General features: G+C 41.2%; 1 protein-coding gene across 2 annotated transcripts in view; it reads right to left on the bottom strand.

The window, feature by feature from the left end:
• Positions 1-25789, bottom strand: part of trappc8 (trafficking protein particle complex subunit 8) — a 34446-nt gene extending 8657 nt beyond the window's left edge. The window contains exons 1-21 of one of the 2 annotated variants that reach the window (XM_030049403.1): positions 25494-25789; positions 21288-21497; positions 18961-19044; positions 16457-16546; positions 15676-15850; positions 13644-13797; positions 12872-12959; positions 10842-11095; positions 9926-10041; positions 9115-9265; positions 8691-8791; positions 6971-7076; positions 6387-6518; positions 6000-6224; positions 5041-5146; positions 3900-4094; positions 3251-3426; positions 2907-2981; positions 2005-2110; positions 1459-1616; positions 240-679 (exon numbers count right to left, since the gene is read on the bottom strand). In XM_030049403.1, coding sequence (XP_029905263.1) covers positions 240-679; positions 1459-1616; positions 2005-2110; positions 2907-2981; positions 3251-3426; positions 3900-4094; positions 5041-5146; positions 6000-6224; positions 6387-6518; positions 6971-7076; positions 8691-8791; positions 9115-9265; positions 9926-10041; positions 10842-11095; positions 12872-12959; positions 13644-13797; positions 15676-15850; positions 16457-16546; positions 18961-19044; positions 21288-21497; positions 25494-25650 — 3299 coding nt within the window. In that variant the 5' untranslated portion in view covers positions 25651-25789. The remainder of the gene's footprint in view (positions 1-239; positions 680-1458; positions 1617-2004; positions 2111-2906; positions 2982-3250; positions 3427-3899; positions 4095-5040; positions 5147-5999; positions 6225-6386; positions 6519-6970; positions 7077-8690; positions 8792-9114; positions 9266-9925; positions 10042-10841; positions 11096-12871; positions 12960-13643; positions 13798-15675; positions 15851-16456; positions 16547-18960; positions 19045-21287; positions 21498-25493) is intronic. The other variant, XM_030049404.1, reaches the window with a different exon arrangement.
• Between the last annotated feature and the right edge of the window lie 413 nt (positions 25790-26202).

Here is a 26202-nt window from a genome sequence, read left to right as displayed (position 1 = left end):
TATAAATACATAAATCACGGCCCAACACACTCAGAATGAGAAAATGCCTCAAAATCATTGGAGGGGAGGATCACTCCAGTTAACTCACTAGTGGCAGTGAGTGAGTGACTTCGAAAATCAAGTTAACGTCAAGATGAGTGATTTGACCTGATAAAGACTAAATCAGTAAATCCAATTACAAAGGCATCTGAGCACATCATGTCACGTCCCTTCCCTGCACTTCATCCCTCAGACTTTACCTGATTTTGCCTCCCTTTTCAGTGCTCTCATAGTAGAAGAGGAAGTTGATTTCATGGACTCCCTCTTGGTCTGGTCCTCGGAGCCACAGGGGCAACTGCGTCGACTCCCCTGGCCGAAGAGTCCCGCCCTCTACCGGTATCTCGACCACGCCGGACGTCTGGCCGAAATCCTCCGCCGACACCAACTTCACAGCTGCTGTTGAGCTTGACTGGCCCCCGTGGTGCGTGACCAGGGTTTTATAGGCAGAGCAGTTCTCAGCTGATGTCGGGCTGACGGGGGTGAGAGGCGTTGTCGCCTGGCCACCGAAGGTAAAGAAGTCCGGGTGTGTCGACGCAACCCGCAGACCGCACAGAGCAACGCTGCTGACGTTACAGAACTCAACGTACGCCTTCCTGATCTCCCCACAGAGAAGGGCAGTGGGAAACTGCAGGAAGAAGACCTGAGACAGACAGACAGTTTGAGAAGCAGAGAACAACGGCATGACAAATGCATCATCTTGTAACTTACGTACTTTGTCAAAGTCAAGCAAAGTAGAGAGACAAAGGAATGTCAAACATCTTTTTATGTTGTTACACTATTAGATATCATCTTTGTTATTGCATTTAATGCATTGCAGGTATTATTTTGTAATGAGGTGTTGAAACAGATTTTTTGGTGGACTCTCTTTCCTTGAACCTGCTTTATTTACTTCTACCTTATAATGATATCCTAGGTATTGCTGGAATGCCTTTTGACAATCCCCAGTGCTAACCCAGCTGAAAAGTGAGACTGAGCAATAGATTTTTAATCCACTGAATGAATCCACACCATTTAGTCCGAGAGTCTCAGTCTCCGTGCTTCAGTTTCCTGTGTTCCACTTCTTTGGTTCCAATTTAAAATTCAAGGACTTGTCAGTGCTCAGGACACCTATCATTAAAATTAACTATCGTGCCTTTGAGCAGGATGACTAGCTGCTCATTTTCTCACTTTTAGGATGTTACTCACCAATTAATTCTTAACCTAATCTATGCTATACCCTCTACATGTGTCAGTGACAGTGCCACCAAGAAGCCAAAGGCAGATTATTTTGGTGCCGATGCTGTTGTTACACATTAAGTAACGTACCAAAAGTCAGTGTAGCAAGTGTGGTCTAATTTTAATGTTATATTTCTCTATTTACAGATTTATAAAACAAGACACTGTCTATGGTGTCTATGGGTGAGAGTGAGTCCACGGTACCTCCATCAGGGGCATGGCTGGTGTTATGATGGGATCAAGACGCCGATCAGGACCATGGCGAACCAATGTCTTGTCTTCTTTGGTGTGGTTGAGCCGTGGGCCACGGATCTCCAGGTCCTGTCTGCCACGAACCACCAACAAATCTAATGTCTGCTGACCTGAGGACATGAAGAAAACCACACTGTGTATTATTGCAATGGGATAAATAGCCTCCAAAAGGCACAGGAGGATGGCTGATCCTTTTGTGTGTTGCTGTTTGTTTCTTAATTTCATGAGATTGTCTCATTATGACTGATATAGCTTTTTCAAGACCTGAGGGAAAAAAAGAGTCATTAAAATTACATGAAATGCAATGTAATACAATTTATTCACATTTTCCAGCAGCCTAATAGCAATGGTGTGGTTTGGATACAAGCCAATATTGATATTTAGCAATAAGAGTGAGTGATACCTGCTTGTCTGTCTGAAAGATATCTGTTCATATTCTAATATTTAGCAGCTACAATGATTTGGGAAAATATTAGCCGGTAATATTGTGCATGTTACCTTCAGTGCTATGAGACATATCTCCAGAGGAGCTGGTAGCGAGGTTGTAGGCCACACCCAGGATGTTGAGCTGGCCAGTCTTGTGCGGCAACAGCTTTAGACGAGCCTGGGACAGAGGTCAAAGGTTACAATGACTGATGAAATCAAAACAAGACTTTTGCTCAGGATGAGACTAGCCTGCTATGAGCCCTGCTATTGGTCCGTTCCCAACCAAGCTCAGGTCTTCAGCAGCTCTTCAGCAGCTCACTAGCCAGGGCCCGAAACCTGCTGTGTTTACAGCAGAAAGAATGCCAATGTCCTTTCCTTACACTCCATTATTTTAAAATTTTATTATGTTAATATTATTGTCAACATGGAGCAGCACTTGGCAGAAGGAATCATTAAATTGCCTCTCCACATGCATCTCCAGTGACCGGTTGTGACTGGACCTCTCTTTCCTGCTCTACATGCAGATGAACACGTATCATATGAGTGAGAGTGAGATTGAGAGAGAGTGATGTATTGTCATCTTTAATACACTAAAGAAAGAAAGAAAGAAAGAAAAAGAAAGAAAGAAAGAAAGTAAGAAAGTAAAAATAAAATGGCATTTAACAGGCACCAGGCCTTTGAAAAAACGAGACATTTTTTCTCACTCCAGCCTCATTTTAATGTGCTCTCAATAACTGAAGACACAGTTCTCATTCTATAAGTTATTACTGGCTTGACCCCATCATGTTGGTTCAGGCTCAGATTATATAATTATTCCAGCGGATTTGAGAGGGACGTGTTCTCCACTGAAGTGGATAAATCAGGTGTCAGCTTGTGATCCGATCACTCAGGATGGATGTTAATACCAGGTGGAAACAGGATCAGTGAGCAAGAGGAGAGGGAAAGTAAAGAAAATGCAATGACAAGCAGCTCACCACTTTGGTCTCCTCTGGGCTGATAAGAAACTCTGGGATAACTTCACTGGTAATGACATCACTCTTCTGTGCCGTCTGCAAGACAAAATCAATATAGGTGAGGTTTTAACACTCTTTAATTTTTTTTTTTTTTTTTTTTATTTCATCTAAACATACTTTATCAGCTGAGTTCTGTTGCGATTTTTAAATCACTGGTTTCCAATAGAGGAGGACTGACCCAACAAAACAATATCCTTTATGATACAAAGAGACCAAAAAAGACCAAAACAATTACACACTGAGGAAACATGACTAATAACCAGTGTAATAATCAGTTGGTAAGGTAACATCAAACCCGTCCTCACCGTGGGAGCCAGCACCTCCTTTTCATTGGTGATGGCCTCTCCTGTCGCCTCTCCTGTCAGAACATCCTGCGCTTTAGAGAAGTCCTTGGCAGTGAACTTCCAGAGCAAGGAAAGGTCTGAAAGAACCAGAGGAACCTTCAGAGGGTTCCTGAAGGTCACCTCCACTATGATGGGCTCTATAGATGGAGAGAGAGAGAGAGAAAGAGAGAGAGAGAGAGAGAGAGAGAGAGAGAGAGAGAGAGAGAGATAAAACGTAGGTATTTGTGCAGTGTTTGTGCAAGCTCCCTCCTGGTTACACTGCAAGAACACTCTTCTCGTTTACACCAGTGACTGAAAGACAAACCTGCCTCTCAAACCTAGCAATACGAAAAGCCTGTACACCTCAACTGTACGGTACTATACACTATTTTATATTATTACGACAGCACAGCACATCACATTGAGCTTTAAAGAGCAGGAGAGCAAAGTAATGCTTTCTTTAAGCTAAAAATATATATCAAAAGTCAAAACAATTTTTTACCTTCTACCAACCTAGAAAAAGTCATCCATGCTTTTGCTCATCTGTCCAAGTTACTGAAAAGTCCCTGTAATTTTGTCTCTGCCATAAGTCGGCCTCATGGCTCTAATTCATACAGAAAGCGACTGTTACCTTCTACCACAGCCAAAGGGAAGCGCAGGTTGTCTGTCTGGCTGTTCAGGCAACACTGGGTGGGCTGAAAGTTGACTGGGACGACACCTCGGTTGGCAGCGGCCACAACCTGCTCCTCTAGGTGGCACCACATCGCAGCCAAGTCCTGGTCATACTCCTGGTCCAGCGACACGTGAGTGGCGGCTTGTTTTTCACCTGCGCACAATCAACCAAGATGAGCAATTAGATAATATAATGAAATGAAAATGTTTTCCAAGTAACAAACCTGCACACATTCACACTGGGAGATCCACTGGAGTTTGCCATTGCTGAAGGGGCACTTCACCATCAACAGAGAGTGTTAAGTGAAGAGTTAAGTGAGGACATTTGGGGCAGCCCTTATTTATACAGGGTCTAGTTTAGAGTTTGTTAAGATTAAAGATTAAAATGGAATGAAGTTTAGGTTAGGGTAAGGTTTATGGTTAATTAGCACAAGTAGGATTGACTTTTGATCAAGAGTACTTTAGTCTCTAGTTGTTAGGGCTGCAGTCAGTGTGGTAATTTAAACTGTCTAAAAATCATTTCTGTCACAAACCTACAACCAAACTTGGGAAATCTTACAAAGGAGTCAAATACAAACTTATTCAAAAGGATATTTCCTATCGTTTACTTGATAAAGGTGAAAATTATTTGTAAGCAAACTTTGATGTAGCTAAGATAATCCTTCTAAACAATCCTTGGAAAAGGGGCCAAACTCACCTCTGTACAACATCTTTGAATAATATATAATATCTTGCTGAATATTTTTTGTGTGATTGTGTGAATTATGTGCCAGCAGTGCTTTTATGTATGCATGTAATATGCTCTAAGCTATGTTTGCTCATGCTTAAGTTTTCTCCATAGAAGAGCTGATCAACTGGGAGGCCAAGAAAGTCTTAAGGGATTAATAAACTAATCATTAATTATGTCTCCATGTAATTGGAATGACTGCACTTCCATGCAGTGTGTAGCGTTCTCAAGTGTACAAGATCTCTGCCAAGACTGCAGTTGACCTTGCACCATCAGGTGACTCAGTATCCTAGTTGTCCTATTGAAGTCTCTTTGAGTACACACTGAATCCTCTAGTCACTGAAAATGACTCAGGTAAGAGTGTGTTTGTTACCTTCTGCAAGACGCCGTTCGTGGCCAAAGTATACCCGTGTGGCTGAGCTGTTGATGCAAGGCAGGGGGAGCTGGGGAAGGCCAGCTTCACTTCCCTCCATTACACTCTGAAACACACAGACACACGACTGAAGAATTACAACCAAACACACTTAGAAATATTATCGTAAAATATGTGCATAAAAAGTTGGGTGTGAGTTTCATCAGGTTACATTCAGGCTTGGAGAATGCCTGGTGAATAATAGTAGTGTCACCGCACAATCACAAGTGAAAATGAAAACAACTGCAGACCTATCAGAATTTAAAGCCCCCCTCCAGTGATGATTTATATATTGTATCTTCACACAGGAGGCTAGAGTTTGATCATGCTCTCAACAAATCACAAGAATGCTTGGAATTAGACTGAATTAGAAAAGAATGGTACACATGTTCAAGGTGAGAGAATTAGTATAAAAAAATAATAAAAAAATATGACTGTGGTTTTTATGTTAGTGTGGCCTATGCAGTATGGGTTACATTATTCTGAAATGCCACTGGTGCTTGAACCGTGGACTGTTAGTTTGCATTGTGCCCCTTCCATTTTATTGTGATTTAACGTGAGATGGTACATGCCATAGACTTCAAATGGTGCAACTTTGGCTGTAAATAGTGACTGCTGGGGTTATGTGTGGCTTTTAGCATGGGCTATGGAGCTAAGGAATCACCACTTGTGACACTATTTGTATTGGTGAGGTTTTTTAATCAGGAGGGGTGTGTTGGTGTCAGTAGCTGGTGTCAGGTACTCCAGTTACATTACTGGGTCATGTTAGGTACTCCTCTGTTTCTGCAGGGTCATGTTACCCCTAACACAATAGGTTTCAGTAACATAACAAAGAAATGTTGTCAGGGATGTCACGGTGTCATTATGATTTTTGGTCAGTAACGTTAACATATAGACATAGAGGTATTACGTGATGTTACCTTGTAAACATAGAGGTACTCTCTGAGGAAGGCCCCCTGCTGTGTGGCCGTCTGCTGGCTGTCATTGGTCAAGATGTGTCTGAATGCTGACACAGCATTCTCTGGCTGGCGCAGTGTGAAGGACTGACGGCCAATAGTGAAGTTGATATGGTCCTCTGCCAAAGACCAGCCCTTCCCTTTATACACCTGCATGGCCTGGCAGTAACACCGCAATGCATGCCTCTTCTACATAAAAAGAGAGGAGAAAAGGAGGAAGGATGGTAAGACCAATAGCTGTGAGGTTGATAATACTGGGGGGAGAAGAAGGGGCACACTAAGAGGAAGAGGAGATGTGGGCATGGAACAACCAGGGAGAAATCTAAAAGCAGGTGAAAGTGGAGGGCTCACCTGTCCTGCTTTGCTGAAACGATGGCCAGCTAGGATCATATGGAAGGCAAACTTGCGCACCATGGGGTTACGCATGTTAATGAAGCAGTGGCCTGCCTGCTCCAACAGCAAAGCACTGCGCAGGTCTGAGTCCTATAAGAAAACCACAATGCTGTTGTTTGATTGTTTTTTTTATTTAACAGCTGAGGATATAATTATTGCTAACCCTTGCAAGTGCAACTGATATTTTTCCATCATTCAATCCATCTACAAGACATGGAAATTTTACTTTGGAGACATCAACAATGCTTAATTGAATTTCACAGCACTACTGTATAATAAAAATCATTGGAATTCAACACTCAAACATCCTGTGAGCCAACAAATGAGTCACTGGAAATAGGGTAGCTCGATGCTTGGTCTATTACTCGTGTCAGATTAGAGCTGTGGTTCTAGGTTATTAGATTTATCTGCTAACGTTAATAGATATAAGATGAATTCTTTAATAATGGTGAATCTTCTCTATTAGTATTAAGTCTCCTATCCCGGATTTGTACATTTAAATAAATCAGAATGAACTTGTTCAGTTATCTGCTTTTTCTCACCTCACTGGTCATCTTGATGAGGAGAGTTGCAGCATCAGAGTATTTCCCCTGACTCTTCAGTATCTCAGCACTGAGCAGAGCACAGCGCTCTGCTAGGACCATGTTCCTGTTTAGTGGTGGGTGGAGGATTGAAAGGTTAGCAAAAAAAAAAAAAGCAGCCATAACTAGATACGAGTCTAATTCCTGTTACATTGCAAAGGCCCTTAGTGATGTAAGGAGCAACAAAGTGTAACAGCTGCATTTCTCATAAAATGTCATCCAAATTTTCTAACATGACACTATGTATCTGAATGTCATCTGTTCCAGGCAGAGGTGCTAAATACAATTATTAATTAATGAATAACTACAAATGAAGCATTGCTCTCCACTGTAATCACAACTGTGGCCAACTTATGGCCAATTTGTAACCAGATGCCAAAGCATATTAACTGCAGCAGTCGATACGTTCCCCAGTGTGCCAGCCTGCCTTTGGATTGCACTTGGTCTGTTCTTGGCTAATAACAGGCAATGCAATTAGGGAGGCTGCCAAATTTTGATGGTGACTTCCTCAAGTATTAGAAATGCCTCCTGATATATAGTATGTTCACTGATCATGGACAAAACAATTAAATACTCTTGTACTCTCAACCTATCTGAAGAGCACACATACATTCTTTTTCTGTTAGTGTCAAATAAGAAAGTCTAAATTCAAAGTATTCTCTGGACCACTGTAACCACTTCAAATGTGCTACTCAGGGCCTTTAACTCCAGAGTACTGGTTTTGCTGCCCCCTTGTGGATTTTTACAGATATTTTCAAGGAAGTCTTCAGTGTGCTGGTACTATGTAAGCAGTGAACTTCGTGTGCCAACTTGCATTCATGTGTCTAGCAGTAACTATGCATAAGCCTTGGCCTGCTGAGGCAGCAGGAGCTACCAGGAACACCAAATATACTGGTGCAAACGTGGACAGCATTTTCCCTGGTGCTTAGACAGTTTGACTGGAAACACTACCATATTGAATTTCATTTATGCGGCGGGAGACAAAGAACCTTAAATGTAATGCCACCAGAAGAACCCATTCCAGAGGTCAAAATAGACAGAACTGCAACTCATTCAAAAATCTTAAATGCAATATGCTGCTGCGACAAAATGTAACATTTTTCCAGTAAGTGAACAGAAAAAGAAACACTTTAGTGAACCAGTAAGAAACTTCCTAGGCATGAAAAGCCCCCAAATCAGAGCTGCTGACTACTCAAACCACCAAATTATCACTTCAAGAGGAAAATTAAGAGTCCAGTACAGTGTTTTGGTTGTTAGGGGGCAGTGCTGAGTATTTGCTAAACAGAGCAAAATTCAATATGCTATTGTTGGTTGTAAAATTGAAACTTTCAAAAGCTTTGTGTCTCTTCTTATTCACCATTTTTCACCAAACCACAAATAAAATAAAATAAAATAAATAAAAGGGTTTATTTCAATCAAAATGCTGGCTTTGCACTGGCACGGTAAGAAAAAAAAACCTCTCCAATTAAAATTACGCAAATTATGCAAATCCTCTCCCATAGTAAAGGTTTACCACAGGAGAAACTGACCTTTAAATTCACTAAAAGGCAAAATGCTTCAAAGTAAAAAGCACTGAACCTTGATAAAAACATTGCAAAAACAATCACTGCTGGCTGAATGAAAGAAACATGCATACATCCAAATATTACCAAAGTAACAGAGAGCAAATGGTACGTCATACTTGCAGACATCTCTGTAGGTCTGTATTGCTGTGTCCATGTAGTGTGCTGGGTATGGCCTTGGAGCTCCAGTCTGCAGGAATGCTGACACTGCAGCCATTTCCTATAGGCAGATGGCAAGAGAAAGACAACACAGCAGAGACAGAATAAGACAAACAGGGACAGAGCAGAAGGAATCAAGAAGAGAAGGGGGAAGAGAGACAGATAATGATTTAAGAGGTATTCAGTTCTCATAAAAGCATGCACTTGTACAGAAAGACAAATGGTGATAGCATGGTAGACTAGATTGGTATCAGTCATGAGGTGCATTCAAGATTCAAAGGCTTTATTGTCACAGTCACAGAGAAACAAGTTATCCATACAATGGAATTCTGTATTACAAAAGTGTGTGTGTGTGTGTGTGTGTGTCTGTGTGTCTGTTCTCACCAATGCCCCTGCAGCGTACAGCATGGCCTGGTCAGACAGGAAGTCTTTCTTGGCAGTGTGGTAGCAGCTGTAGGCCAGTTCATAATGTTGAACCAGGAAACACAGGTCCGCCATTTTCCTTATCTGTAGCTCCGGGGCTTCTGGGGGATAGCTGACATGACAGCGACGAAAGGTCAAACCAGCTAAGTTTAACAAGTTTAGGGTTGGTTCACTTATGCAAGCCAGACTAGATCTTTTACGCTTTGTTCAATACCTGATTCTCGCTAGGATCGTGTCCCAAAGTCTGAGAATTTTGAATAACAGACCGCTGTCTCACATCTAGTCATATCAATCTTTAGTCAGCAAGTGTGCAAGTTTCTAGTTATTTCCAAACACATTAGCTGATAACACACTTTGTCAAAAAGACACCAGTCTTTAGTTACTGCAGTGAGTCCTGCTGCAAGCTGGTACATTACTTTAGCTTGTGATAAAGTCTTTTTAAATTAACATTCGTACATGGCTCTGTAAGTCAACTTTTTTCTATCTCCACTTCACGTCACCTTCACCCTGTTAGGGCTCATTTTGTGACAGTGGTCATCTCAGTGTAAGTCACTGATTAAGGTGCCTGCAGAGTACAAGCAAAATCACCATAAAGGTGTCTTCTGATATTGCAAAGATCCAAAACAAAAGGGTAGTTCATGAAGGGGAAACATGTCGTAGGATTTTGTTGTCCTTTCTAACATTTCAGATGTTAATCAAAAAAACACTCTCAAACACTAGAATTTGTGGGTATGAAAGTTTGTTTAGGCTGAGGTGTTGTGGCTGAGCTTACAGGAGGCCAGATGTGCTCTTTAGTTCACTGATGCTCTTTTCTGGAACTTTTCCTCCACCAAACCACTTCTTGGTAGCGGAGAACAGAGATCGACTCAGGCCCTTCCTCGACACCAGCTGTGGAGAAAGTTATGAAAACTTTGTAAAAGCAAAGTGTGGACAGCAAACGATTTGACATGAAAACAACATTTTCAGATCTCTCTGGATTACTGCTGACTTGGAGTGAGAAAAACATCTAGGAATGCAGTCATCATCCACTAGATGAGACCATCAGAATATCAGTCCTATTGCAGTGTGGGTGGTGAGCTGCAAGGTTCTACTGTTAGAGATAATGTGGGTGTGCACTGGATAGCAGTGTTTCCTGGAAAAAAATGCAAGATTCGAAAGAATGACAGTGAATTGACAAAATTGTGAATTATATTTTAATTATATTTTAAAGGTTCATTAGCAATCAGTGGCTTCCAATGACATCTATCGAGAAGAAGTAAGAACTGCAGTAACGCTGATAGGACTTATCACCACCAAGTCTGGTACACATCACTCCCAAAACTCCTGACAGGAAATAACTTTGAAATAAACAGTCTGTGTAGGTGAGCATATCTGTCAGGCATTATTATTACTGTGTGGGTGTTCTTTATAATTTCCATCAGAAGTGGTGCGAGGTCTTCCTGAGGACTAAGACAAAAAAGTTTCAACACAAAACAAAAGCTACATTAATTTAAAATATTATTTAATATGCAGCAAAACTGTACATATTTATTTAGTTATTAGCTATACAATTCATCTCATCAGCCAGCACACAAATTTTACAATCTTTGTATCAAAAATGTATATACTCTGATACAAGCCGCACATAGCACATGCAACGTTTGCATGTGCTATGAGCATTATGATGGGCTATGTGTGTGCATGCATACCTGATCATTGAGCTGTCTGATATTCTTCTCTATGTGTGGCAGCAGTCCTCTGAATGTGAACTCCTGTATGAACTGTCGGATGCGATCATGGTCGCTGAGGGTAAGGCAGGCCCCATGGCTCACCACCCCTGCCACCGGGCCCCCAGTGCCTCTCTTGGGGTCAGAGGTCATAGCATCAAGGGCGTCCAGGCTCCCCGAGTCACTGGCTGCATCCAGCTGGAGAGGATGGCCATCCAGGCTGTTGGACACACCATCTGATGGGGAACAATATCACATCTGAGTTCAGACGCATCAGCATGACCTGTACTATTCATTCACGATCTAGCACGTTCAATCTTGTATTCAACCAGTTTGGGGGCTGGGATTCAGCACTGCACTCCAGCAGCTGACATGAGGACTACGGCTGGCTGAGTTGAGTTCATTGTACACTGTGACTGTAACTGCTAATTTAATTTCTACTATCTCAGACAGCCCACTGATGCATTTGTGTTTGCTGTCTGTGCTGACAGACTTTCATTATGGCATGTGGGAGATATCAGGGTCAAAAAAAGAAATCACAAATGTTCTGCATTTAATTACCACTTCAAGTCTGCTCTGGATGTTTTCTTCCCTGTTGGCAGGTAATAGTTATCCCTTTTGGCAGCTTATACTAGAGTTATTTTGCCAGCCAGGACAGTCCATTTATATAGTTATATACCTTAGACCAGTGGTTCGCAACCCAGTCCTCAAGGCCCCCCTATCCTGCAGGTTTTTGTTCCAGCTCTACTCTTGCACACCTGACCCAATTAAGGTCCATGCACCTTCATGCATGCCCTCTTCAGGTAGATTTGTTTCAGCAAATCAGCATGCAGCCCTTAAATGGGTCAGGTGTGAAAGAATAGAGCTGAAACAAAAACCTGGAAGACAGGGGGGCCTTGAGGACTGGGTTGGGAACCATGGCCTTAGACCACTAATCCACCAGGATGTCCCAGATTTAAATTTTTTAAAAGAAATAAGTTTTTTTTGGCTTTCTCTGATGGCTCTAGTGTCAGTCATACATATGCACTGGTGCAGCACTCAGAAGTTGGGTGATTCATTGTATGTGTTACTGTAACTGGTACAATTCACCACTGCCCCCGGTGTTTCTTCCAGTGACAAGGTGAATTATTGGCCAGAATGGCACTAGTGCATCCAGACTGAGGCAGGGTCCACCCAATCAGGCTGACGCAACAAAAAAACAGGACAGCAAGCAATCATGAACAGCGCTGGTCTATAAGTGAATTATTAGTACAAGTATTAATACAGGCTGACCAACCACAAACTGTAGGGAATCACAATTTTGCCCCACTAGCAGACAGCTCTAAGGATGGCTGTGTCAGTGGGTTAGTCGGCCCGTCTGTTCATTTAACACTGTACTCCAAGGCAACATATTTTGAAACCTACTGGGCGGTCATGGAATTTGTTAACCTTGTTAACCTTGTGAATACACATGTTATCAATAGATGTAATTAGCGATTATTTGGTGAGTGCATTCATGTTCCCCAAAGGAAGAGTCCTCTTGATTTTAATTATCCCTCTACTTTCCCTTTGGCGCCATGGGAAATCTTCTGGGGAGCACATTCATGCTACCCAAAAGATGAACCTTGTCAACTTTGGGGACCTCATGATCTTTCCTACAGTGCCACTCTCTCAGGTCAAAATCTACAAACCCCATTCTCCAACATGCACCAAGTCAGAGGGATACCAGTAGTGAAGGGCCAGAGCTAGTCTGAACTACAATCTAGACCACATGGACTAAACGGATATAAAAATGGATTCAAATTAATGTGACCTAGATCCGTCATTCACGTGATCATAAAGGAGGAGACGATAGACAAAAGCCAAATAGCAGCCTTGACTGGTATTTAGGGAGATGATTCAATTCAGTAAAAATCCAATGGCAAATACTATCACCAGAATGTGCTGGAAACAAAAATGTGATGTAAGTAAAACCAACATCACTACTGGTCCTGAGGACAAATGGAGTCAAAAAACATAACTGAAAGGCTGACCTTTCTCTGTTGTGTCATTCAAGTCCCTTCCAGATGCACTGACATTATTCTCAACGGTAGCATTGTTCACTGGCTCATCATATATGTCCTGAAATAAAGCAAAACAACAGTCACTGTGTTAACACATACATCACACTTATGACAGTAAACAAAGCTGAACCGAGCAAATTTACATGTTAGAGGCTCCAAATGGCTTGAGACTGAATATGATCCTATGGGAGAGAGGGAGGTGGGGTGCAATGAACACACTGCAGATAATTACTTCATCGAATTCATTTATAACCCATGACAAATAGGGTCCCTAATCCCCATCCCTCACACAAGTAAATTGTCTAGTCATGACCGATTGATGTAGTAACTTTTTATTTTGTAATCTACTAATTACTTGGGATCTACTGGGAGAATGTTATCCTTATTGGGAAATTATCGAAAGTGGATTGTAAGTAAAAAAAAAAAAAAAAAAAAAAAAAAAAAAATCACAGAGTTTAGGAACGTATTTGTACAGTAGATGTAGAATGAATGTCTATTACAGCTACTTCATTTAAGCTAGGCAGTGACAAATATAGCTTATCTTGTAAAGAGGATGCCTTTTGACTACAAGCAATAAAGTGCAGCACAGAAACACAAGTAAAGGCCTGAAGATTGTGGGTATCATTGCCCTTTGCAGGAGCCAACATGCAAAAACTACCCAGTGCAGCTTGACCATCCCATTTTCGCTTAGGGCAGTAATCCATCACTACTAAATGAAAACAGAGATAGCTGTGTTTCTTACCTGAGTGTGCATGTTGTTCCTGTGCAGGTACTGACTCCAGGGGTCTGGGATCTGTTCATCCGCCCCAGCAGAGAACGTGCGCGAGTTCACTTTCAACAGATAGCAGCCTTGAGCACCATATCTCTGTTTCATATCCTCATACACAGCGTCTGCCCTGTGTGAGTGTGTGTCAAAGAGGGGAGGAGGGCATTCAATTAGAATTAATGGAATAACTGAAGGAATGGTTAAAGTACAATTCAAATTATAAGTAAAGGTACAGCTCGTTCCAGTGAAACATCTAAAAAAAAATTCAACGGAGAGAGAAAGAGGAAGAGAAAGAGGTTTCTGAACATTAGAGAACTAAGTAATCTTGTGAAATTACTGTCAGCTAACGAACCTGAGTAAAGGTTTCCCTTGCAGTGAAAAACATGCATTAGAAAAGCAAAGTGGGAATGTTATTTTATGTAAAAATCCAGAAAAAGATTGCTGCACACATGAATGTGAAGAAGACAGTTATTTACACTAGACAATGAATGTTACTGGGGATGATAGGCACACATTTATCCATATAATCTGTGCAGCAGCAGAAGTCAATCTTATGTGCCCTAAAGGAAGCAGAGAAAACGGAAATGGACCCAAAATTGAACCCTGAGGCACTCCTTTGTGCCTATGCAAAAAAAAAAAAAAAAAAAAGCGTAAACCATTGTTCAGGAAAATTTTCAGAGTTATAAAGAAAAATTTGGCCTGAAAATCTGCACACATCTCCAGAAACCATCCGTATGCACATTTTGGAGAGTATGAGAAATAACGACTCCAATGGCAAACTAGTGACCTACATGAAATAATGTTCAATAATGTTCACTCAGTTAAAATCAAATACACAACCATATGATGATCATCTATGAGAGGCTCATCGCACATGAATCCCTTTTGACTTGCTGTATTCCAAAAGCCTATACATCAACATCATCAAAACGTACCTCTTGGTTTATAATTAGGCCTATATTTGCCAAAGAAATATTATACAAGGATAGGTGGTGTATAATGATGTACCATGGCTGATTTGACACAGGTCAGTCATACAAGATGCATTATGCCAGCAGCGTTGAGAAGCATAATAAACATAACACACTGATAGAGTGAGAGAAATACACTGAATATTGTTTGGTGCAGTATTTCCATAAACAGGGTGAAATAGTGGCCTGTAGCCAAACCAGTGTCTCCCTCCTCATCTGACATGACTACAGTAATGTCCACTTGCGTAATTACTAACACTGGAGGCTCAGCTAGAGAAGTGAGCTCTACTGTCCCTGGCTCCACACCAGCACCAACACTGAAGCGATGCCCAGTAAAGCTCTACTTGTTGGCACCTTTGTTTATGTCAGACCACTTTTTATTTATTTCTGTGAAATGAATCTGATCGAGCCCCTAATAATAGAGCAGAACTATTTTTGATATTATAGATAGAGCACTTAAGTTAGAACACGTAGAAAGTGCTTTACAGAATTTATATATCATTTTAAAATGTATAAATCATTTAAAATCAATAAGAGGTGAGCAAAAAAAGGGAAATGCAAAGCACAGATGACCGATCAAGTAAAAGCAAATGTAAACAGTCTATTTCTGTAAAATCTTTCACAGGAGAACTCTAAGTCGGCTTATCCAGTCTTGAGACAGACAAAATTCATAATAAAATATCACTCAGGACCTGTTGTTTTCAGCCATAGTTAAAGGAGCAGCAAGAATCTGCCTTCCGATAAAATACTACATCAGCTCATTTCAACATTCACAGCTGTAGCATCTGGTTGGAATAAAAACCCTGTAGATTTTTGGACGTCCATGACATATGGTTGTCTATCATTGTTCTATCTGAAACTGCTAGCATATCACCATCTTAAGTTATTGCTTGGTTGATTGCATTGATCTTTGTAATTGTGTCAGCAAGTTTGACGTTAGTGTGTTTTTATGTATGTGTAGGAGTGTCAAGACGAATTAACACTGATCCATATATGTAGCCATATATACATGCATATATATAATCTGCTAAAAGTACCTCTGTTCGTCACCCTCGCTCATGTCATGTAGTAAGACGTAGTACTTGAGCGTGTTGGGGATGAACCACTTGGGGTTTGTGTATTCTCCGCTGTGCTGAATCCTGTGCTGCTCCTGGGAAAGCTTGAGGAACTGCTCCACAGGAACTGCCTCACTGGAGGACACCACCAGCAGGCCTGTATGGGGTACCGCTGTCAAGGACTCAATGACAAACCACATTTGCCAAATACAGAAAAAAGGACAGAGGAAATTAACTAGGAGATGATTTGAAAGGGGGGGGCGTTTAATAAGGTTGAATAATGTAAGATTAAGTTTTACTACATGTTGTAGGCCTTTAGCAGTTACGGTAGCATGCATGTTTTTTTTTGTTTTTTTTTATTAGAACTTCAATATAATACAAAATCCTTGGGAAAAAAACTGAACAGAAGCACTTAGGCCAACTTCTGTTGGCAAACTGTCAAACATCACCAGTATATAACATATCACTTGAGCGCTCAGTGAAGGACAATGTATCACTAATTCAATAAAACAAAAAGTGGGTAATGGCGCATCAATGGCCCTGTTTAGGTGAGGTGCTGCAGCTTTCTGTAAGCACTTAGTTTGGTACATTATTTTTCTACACATTGTGCACATGCTACTGAATTCAACACAATGCAATTTTAAATAACCCCATATAGAATATTATTTGGATATTGCCCAACCCTTGCGTAAATAACTGGAAAAGAGGAACAAAAAGACAAAGCGAGAGCAAGCTGACACACTGCATGACTTTTGAAGGATACAGGCGAGGTAGTGATTGAGGAACTCGTGGTCAGAGGCAGGCATAGACTGCAAGAAGTTCTCTCTGTACGCTTCAAACCAAGGTGTAGTCACTACAGGCACACAGACAACATGAGAGAAAAGATTCAGTCCAGAGGAACATATCATCAACGACTATCTTGGAGGTAAAATTAACAGGAACTGCATAAAAATTGAAATGATAATGACACATCCATGGGAAATGCATATCAATGCTGAATATGCTGGCGCTGCTTTTCCTGAAAAAAACATCATACACACAAATGCTTTAGCATTTTTAATAAGATTTACCATCTGAATTCAAACACAACAATGCGGTCCACGCGGAGGCATACACCCACCAGACAATTAAATGTCTTTGTTATGCTGTTGACAGCTAGAACTGGCTGAATGCAGTACCAAGCAAAACTCAGCAAAACGTACTAGTCGAAAAACAGTGTGACCAGCTCAACATAGTCAATATGGTTTGCATTACAAGTATATTGCTACACTGGCTACATAAGACCAACATAATGTATCATTAGCAGTAGAATTATTAACAAATTAGAGCAGGGATAATAGTGTGGTGACTATTTGATATGCTTGTATTTCAATGTCTGTCAGTGGATTGTGCTGGCAGCACAGTTGATTTTACTAGCCGGCCAAAGTACTGACTCACTGTAGTTCCAGTTAATAAGCCTAGGCCAGATGTTAAGGCTAAAAGTATTTTATTCCATGTGCAGACTGTAAAAGTTTATTGAGACAATGTCCTACAGGTCCAACAGCATTCTTATTGTAGTCTTTAAAATAATGCTCTTAAAGCTGCACTAGTAAAAATTTTGTAAAAAATGTAAAAGTACACCCACCTTATCAGCTGAAATCACAAAGTGATGCTACAACAGAGAGAAGTGGCCCACCCCCCCAATCAAGACACTATACATTCAGCCTATTGCCTACACTGAATTACTTTTTGGTCAGTATAGTAACTAGAGGGAAATCTCCACACAAGCAAAGACCAATTGAAATTGAAGTGTGGAATCCAATAACGTGTCCTAAACAGCAGTGAGAGAATATTCCATCCAGAGACGGCTGGACTCACCAGTGATGCCTAAACCTCCTTTACTGCCACATACAAAGAAGGAGCAGTATCACCATGGAAGATTTCTGGCTACTGCAGTCCTACAAACTTTCCTAAAGTCAAACAGCTACTGCTATCTGCCATGTAAAGTTGTCTTAGAACAGCTTTAGTGGCATATTTGTTGCTTCATAGTTACAACATGAATAATATATACATGAGTTCACAAAAAGTTGTGGCAATACAGCTTTGGTATACACCATTTCACTCTTTAAGTGGAAAGATCAACTGATTGATTTCCTCAAATAAAGTCATATGGTTCTCTTGCAAAGACGCAATAATTAAGGCAGCCACTACCACTATTACCACATGCAGACACTTTCAACATAAGGCAGGAAATAATATAACAATTATACAACATAATATTGGAAAAATCAGTCTTATTTTGGTTCACAGAACTTCATCCCACATTAAATACTTACCACTGACACTCTTGTCCCACCTAGAGGAACTGTCACACTGATAGAATTTAATAGCAAACTGTTATTAGAGCCTGACCGATATATTGGCACTATCAGATACATTTTATTGTTAAAATGTAAAATACCCTGTCTCCATTACAGTGTTTGATAACTACTTTTGAAGGATCGTTGCAAAAAATGTGTGTCTATTCATATATATATCAGCCAATAAATTGATTATATTTTTTCATCAGACAAAATAATCCAGTATCGGTCAGGCTCTAAACACGTTCACCTCACATTAGAAGACACAGGAATAGGATGACATCTTGTTTCTTCAACATGGCAGCAGTCATGTGTTTAACTGATTAGAAAGCCCATATCCAAGATGATCTTTATTGATGAATTTAAACTCAAACCATTTTCATTACCATGGCCTGCTGACATTGATGCAATCATTACTATGTTTATAACTTGGGTTGATAAACTTCTGTGACACCAAACGGGCAATATTACGGCCGACAAAAATTCTAACTACCAAGTGGAAACCATGCGGAAACAGATAAATGTTTTCTCCTTATCTGTCATTTTTACCGTCTGATATAACAGTGTGGTTTACATTCACAAATAATGAATGTGCTGTCCCGGATCAGCACTGTGCTTTATCAATGGAGGGGCGGGGGGTATGTTTGGTAGATGGAGATGCCATTACTGTGTCCACTGTTTCCATGATGAAAAACATACGATGAGGCAAGGAAAGTCTTCATACGAAAGTCAAAGAACATGTCACACAACGACAGGGGAGAAATATCTACAACTCTAGAGAGTGCCCACCACCTCGTGAGACAAAGCATGTGAAAGAGAGGGTCTACTGGACAGTGAAGGTACATGGACAGCTAGAGGGAGGGAGAGGACTAGTAGAGAGCTGAAGGCCACCACCCATTCCAAAGCAGCAACCACAAGAGAAGAATACCTGTGTAGAGCTTGGAGGTGCTGAGCTCCAACAGTGTTTCTCTCCAGGCACTGTACCAGGGGGCGCTAGCTTTAAGAGAGCGATCTGACAGGTGGAAGCAGAGAGCCAAGGCTAATGTTAGCAGCGTCCCATTTTGCTCAACGTCTCCTGATGAAGTGCAGCATTCAGTGATCATTAAGGGGGGAAACCAGGGAGGAGCTGACTATCTCAAGCCTATTTTTACACCACAACATTAGAATTTAACTACCTCAGACATAACAGTAAAATACTAATTGTGAAAAGGTTTATTTTCTGCTAATGTTAAAGACCATCTCTCACTTACTGCTATATAATGCATACTGTGTGGTGCAATAGTCTGGGTCCACTACCAGGAACATTTCATTTTCATTACTTATCAAAAAATAATACTATTCCTACACAGTTCATACTTCTAATTGAGGAATTTGGAACTGATACAAATGGATCTTTGATAAATCTCTGTATGAAATTGAAATGTATCTTGTATGTAGACCATTTGCTAAGGTTTTCTCCAGCAGCTGTCACACCATATATTTCACTCAAATATTAACACGCTGGATTGTTTTCCTAGCCTACAGGAGATTAGTACAATGAGCGCCCCTGGCAAGAAAAATTTAAGTGAAAGCAAAAGAGATAATCCCAAGGACGCATATAACACAAATCCAGAAGACACTGTGGACAAGAAAAGGTACCCCAATGTCAGCTGTGTGGAAAAATTTGGCTTGCGGCATGGCTCAGGAGGTAGATCAGTTGCCTGGTATCGGAGGGTTCCTGGTTTGTTCCCCAGCTCCTCCAGAGAGAGTGTTGAAGTGTCCTTGAGCAAGACAACGAACCCCTTACCTCTCCTGATGGGCAGCTCAGCATCTTGCATGGTAGCCTCTGCCATCAGTGAATGTGTGTGTGTGTGTGTGTGTGTGTGTGTGTGTGTGTGTGTGTGAGACGCAGACATTGGAAAGCGCTTTGAGTGGTCGGTAGATTCAAATAGGGCTATAGAGATGCAGTCCATTTACCATTTGTCTGACACAAAGAAGAGTATTGTTTGTTGCAAACTATTAATCACTGTTGCATGTATCTATCCTCATGCTAACACTAACGCTGTCACAAATGCAGTTTAAGAAACAGGCAACATCTCAGCTCAATCAGACAGACTCTGCCCACGAGGAAGGAAAAGACTCTGGACTTGGAAACGTCAGGGATGCATACAGGAACTACACAAAGCCGCCCCTTAGTGATTCGGATCACAACACAGCCCACTTCAAATGCATCCGAATATTCCCAAACAATAAACCATGGCATAACAAAGAATTAAAAGATGCACTGCTTATACAGAATCACACTTTTGAACAGGGGCACTCACTGCAAGCCTAATCCACTCAAGGGGAAATAAGGCAAATAACTAATGAGTGTAAACATTGGTATAAAATGTAAGGTCGAGGGGGAAAACGATAACCAACGACTTATTAGCTCAGATTCTTTTGAGTATCTCAGGTTTTTAAATTGCTGGCAAAGCCTCTTTATTTTTTGTTGTAGTCAGCAAATCCCTGAAATTAAACATGGCTTTAAATTCAAGTTCAAGATGATTTGGAGCCCTAAACCGCTACAGTCTCAAAGGGCTTCACAGGCCCACAGTTTATGTAGAACAAAACAACACCCCCGACCTGAACCCTCATAGTGGGCGAGACAAAAACTCAGAGAGAGGGAAGCTCTTTCCGAGCTGGGCAGGAGGGCAATGGGCAAAAGGATAAACAAAAAAGCATACAAATCTTGAATCAAGAACATTAACTAATTTGCTTCACAGCTATCTACTACTCTGCCTGTTTGTGACAAAATTCTCTGTGTCTGTTGACTGTGACCCTGATTTTGTTAATCTGATAGATTCTTCTCATCTAATGCAATCTGTGACAGACCCCACTCGTGAGAGATTATACTCTCTATCTAGTTCTGTCTACTGGTTTTCTTTTTAAAAAGTGTTTCTGTTCCTGATCATGAAGCCATTGTTTTTTTTTTTAAAAAATGTTATTTTCCTTCCCTATTTGCAGGCCTCCCACACAGGTCTATTCTCACATGCTTGCCTCAAACACTGCTCCCAAATTGTGATGAGCCACTCCAACAACACTGAGTGACTAGTGGATGGTTTTAATAGAATTTGCCTAGGCATATTAGATCTGTTCAGGCAAAAAAAATACCGACAACACACAGCAAGTCAGCAGTGTGTTCTAATAGTAAAAGCAATAATAGTTTGTATTTAGCAGCTTCTGCAATCTATGTCTGACCTTTCTTTGACGCACACACCGCTAAGTGTTACTCACCATTAAAGTTGAGGTCATAGTTTCCCGCCGTGACCACATTGGCCACGCCGCCCTCTGGTGGCTGGCAGGATAACACCACTTCGCTAAGCAGTCGGCGCTGGGCGGGGCTGAGGGTGCCAGAGCCCGGGGTGGGCCGGGTTACCACGTTGTTGACACTAATGCGCAGATTCTTCACAGGCTGCACCATGTTGTTGGGGTCCCGTATGTGACCTGCACCACAAGACAAATTAAGAATGAACATCAGCTCGTATAAACCGGTGTAATCCCACACTGACAATGTAGCATTAAAGAGCCATACCAGTCAGTTTCTCAAAACTATCTTCCAATTGCCCTGGTGGATTTGAATTTTTTTTTTTTTTTATTTGACCTCTATCAGCAGCAATCTGCCCTTCCCAATTACGGTGCTGTCCCTGCTTTTATCCTTGACAGTTGTAGATTAACCATAACAGCCTAGTTCCAGTTAACCCAGCTCTGCAGTTCAGTCTTCACTGAAACTACCGATCTGTCTGCATCTATGAAAACAGGCTTTCTTAATATCAGATCATCCTCCAATAACTGGCCAATATTACAATAACATGACACACAAAAACAGTTGTTTTTCTTGCTTTAAATGCAATCTCAGAACCCATCAGCTATCACCTGATGACAATTTAGCCTCTGAGGGTGATAACTAGGACTGGGCGATAAACTGATATTAGATTGGTATCGTGATATGAGACACAATATTCTCTGGGATTTTGGATATCATCATATCATCATGATCTGACAAAAGTGTTATCTTCACCTGATTTTAAAGCCTGCAACACAATGAAGTGGTGGCATTTTCATTTTCTGAACTTATTAGTCTGTTGTAGCTGTGCTGTTATTTGCCTCCACGTGTTTCATCATCATATCTGCATTATGAATGACTGTTTATCAAATATGTCTTGGATTGAAACAGCTTCTGAAAGCACCAACAGTCATCCCTAGAACACTTGAAATTGAGCTATTTGGTATATATTTGGTAAATATATTGTGATATTTGATTTTGTCTATATTGCCCAGCTGTAATCACGGGCATTTTTGGGGTATTCCCATGTAGCTGGAATCAAGCTGGAAACAACTCCCATTTCTTTTGATATATGATACATGAGTCAAACGTTTCTCCACACAATTCAAAAATAATTGGAAATGAATGGGGAAAAAATGAGAACTGATAGTTCTTGTTTTGTTTTGTTTTTTTTTTTATATATTGTCATAATCCACTTTGTTTATGTCTGTTTATGTGCTAAAAGTAGCTGATTTGCTATGGCAGTGAATGGACAGACAGAAATACAGTATTCTGGGTTGGCAGCCAGATAGAACTGTTTTTACTTATGGCTAATAAGCCACAGAATAACTAAAAATACAACATCAAACAACAAAATTACACCAGAAACATAATGTAAAATCACTAATCTGTGGTTTCAAACAGTGCTTTAGGCTAGACTTTTCCTTCAAGGTTATCAAAAGGAATAGACTCAATGGCCAAGATGGGCATAACACACAAAACAATTCCAGATAGACAGAAAGGTCCAACTTGCTGCTCTTGGTGTTTGTACATTATTTTGCATGGAAAACAAGAGGAAACACAAAAACTAAAATGTGGGTGAAACCATGACTGGGAAGCTGAAGTCAGCACAGACTGCATGGCTTACTTACTAAGAAGCTGCAGTGAAAGTCAGAGCCAGACAGATGTGACAGCTGGTTGATGATCTCACCTGACACTAGCTCATCACAGATAATACACAAAATCAAGACAGCAGTCTACATACTGCCCTTAAAAGCACTTGAAATTTCAAAACAGCATTATCATTAGTTTGTTGAGCAGACTCCATTATTTAGTTTGTACAGCAGTGAGTTGGCAGAATAGTGTATCACAGCCCATCAGCCTGTGGTGCAGACCGTGTTCACAAATTCACAAGTTTATTGTTCAGTCTTTTTCACAACTATTTGTCTCACACGCTCTGCATCATTTTCTGAGAGCCAAGTGACACGTGGTAATGAAAATATCACCTTAGTTGTAATCTAGCGACAAGCAACCTGTACTATTGCATTTTGACAGTCCTGTCCAGGATTACTGCTGCATAGTGATCATCATATAATTTTGTGCACACCAGTGGGGAGAGTTAAACACATTCAAGGGCGTCTCTTGACCTCTGACCTCAAGCTCTCGAAATGAAAATGGGTTCTCTGGGCACTCACAGGTCTCCTCTTTGCAGACATGCCCACCTCATGCTAATCCCATGCAGTTTGGGCCACAAACCCTGCAGTCCAAATGTGTTCTTTTGGCCTGCTGTAAAATGGTGTGTTTGTGCAGACTGGGGCCTCAACAGTCTTGGAGTTGCATCAGTTGGCTTTGACTGGAAAGCTGGGACTCTTGTGGATCCAATGAGCCACATTTGATTCATCTGTGATGATGTTAGCCCCCATAGCAGACATTTCATTGTAGTCCATTTTTCGACAAATTTGACATCACTGTATAAAATGACCTATTGTGACCTTTAGCATAATCACAGCCTCTTGAACCTGTGAAATCCACAAACTAGAGGATAATTAAAGAAAAAAAATCTCAATAAATCGCAATAACAAATTGCAATACATAAGAATCACAGTACAGATTGCACCCAAGGATCATGACAGTACCGAATCGGGAGATAAACATAGCAGCCCAGCATTAGAGTACAGGGTTTCAAATTGTAAACACCTGCTTGATATCTTAGTGGTGACCTAAACAGCCTTGCAAGTAGATCCTAAGTTTTAAGACTAAATCTGTATCCCCTTCAAACTGCAGCATATTCTGACCTGACAGCTGGTTCCAACAAGCCACCCCATGTCTCGACCTGGTCTTGAAAGCTGGCAAATGGGGTGAAATCACGCCTGATCTTCTAGTGAGTACCTAACCCTCACCGACAACTGAATTTATGTTAAACATCCTATTATCTTTGGGGTCAGTGTGACCCAATTCAACATTTAACATCTCTAAATACATGATTAACATCATTTGTTTCGCTTTCCATTTCATGACTTCTCCTAATTTAATGGGGACAAGTGGAAATTCACATGATAATGTGTTTTCAATCTCCTGAACACATCTGGTACTCATCGGTGTTTCTTTGGGTCAGTTTGACCGCAGGCTGTTTTAGCTGTATGAAACATATGAGGAATATCAACATTTTACACACATTTGTTTCAGCTGTTTTGGATGACACTGAGGAACTAAAACAAGCCTGTCAAAAAACTTTCATCTGCTTTAGCGCCCAAACCTAATATAACCACACCTGTAGTAACACACCTGCATAACATAACAATACCTATATTAAAATAACCACACCTGTAGTAACATAACCACACCTGTAATAACATAGCTACACCTGCAGTAACATAGCCACACCTGCAGTAACATAGCCATACCCATAATAACATACCCATAATAACATAACCAGACCTGCATTAATGATACCTGTCATAACACACCTGTGGTAACATAACACAACTGTAGGAATGTGAGATCTGATAGTTATTGTGACATTTGGTAGGGAAAAAGTGATTCCAGTCAGAAGTTTAGTGTAAAAGGGGGTGAGCGTCCGGTGTTGTGTTTTATTTAAAGGGCTGTTTAGGTAGTCAACAAGACACGTAAAGCACCTGACACATAAACTCGGGTAACATTTATTATAATAATTTTCTGGAGGTGTACATTTCTGGGCTCAAATTAACCCCAGCTGATAAAAATGTTAGTAAATGTGAAGGTAGCAGGAGGGCTAAGCCTCCATTAGTGACTTTGGGCCTGCAGCTCCAGCCGGTTAGCCGACAAGGCAGCTGGCAATACTAGCTAGCGACTTGTAGCCGAGAGCCGAGAGGTCTGCTGGGTGTCATCCACCGAGACAGCCGGTCAGGTGAGGCGAGCTCCTGCTTGGGTGTCAGGCGGCCCTCTCTGATGTCAAGTCGATAGAGAAACTTAAGAGTCGCCCCAGGTTGAGCCCCTCCTCCGCTGCCGTCCCGTCGCCAGGCAGCGGCTCACTGTCCGGTCCGCTAGCCCGGCCTGTTAGCCCGCTGCTAACGTCAGCTGTCACAGAGGCTAGCTAGCGGCCCGGGGCTACACACCGAGCGTGTTTTTCTTCAATGAAAAATGTGTAACAGCTACAGGAACACCACCCGAGGTGCTTGGTGGGCATGAATCCCTCTTACCCTCAGATGTTAGCCTGCAGAAGGGCCGGACCAGCTCTGCGAAATTCAGGTTGTTTTTGCGAGTCACTTTCTCCGCATCTTCGCTGCATAAGACGGCCACCATCGGGACAAACGAGTCCTGGATGAACTCCTGCACAGACTGGACACACTGGGCCATAGCGGACCAGCGTCGAGACGAGCTAACAATGCGAACTCTTTAATTTTGGATTGATAACGTTAAAAAGCCTGCCTACTTTTGAGTTGAAAACAACTCCCCTTCTGTCAGCAGACAACAGCCATCTTGAATTGTCCAGCTACTTCCTGTGTGGAGCTGGAGTGGTCATGTGACACCAGAGCTCACACCAGCAGACTCATGCTGCCTCCAAGTCCTGTCGGAATGATGGGAAATACCAGCTTCTTCTGAGAAAATATCGTTCACCTCAACACCTAATAATGCAGATTACTATCAAACACGGCTCACTTCTTGTCTATTAACATTGTGAACTAACAAATACAACACAATGTCCCCAAAACTATAATAGTCAATGCAGTTAACATCATTTGATCATTTTGTCTTATACTTATTGTTACAGTGGTATATCAGTGTTAAATACAGTACATGCAATTATGGTAAAAATGTAGAAAATGGTGAATGTAGTAACCTTGGTGTGTGTGGACACTGAGTGAAAAGTACACTGTTCTGTTATAGTGGTTTGCTGTTTGTACTATT

The sequence above is a fragment of the Myripristis murdjan genome, chromosome 4 (genome assembly GCF_902150065.1).
Source record: "Myripristis murdjan chromosome 4, fMyrMur1.1, whole genome shotgun sequence".
In the NCBI taxonomy this organism is placed as follows: Eukaryota; Metazoa; Chordata; class Actinopteri; order Holocentriformes; family Holocentridae; genus Myripristis; species Myripristis murdjan.
This window is presented reverse-complemented; position numbering and strand designations above follow the sequence as displayed.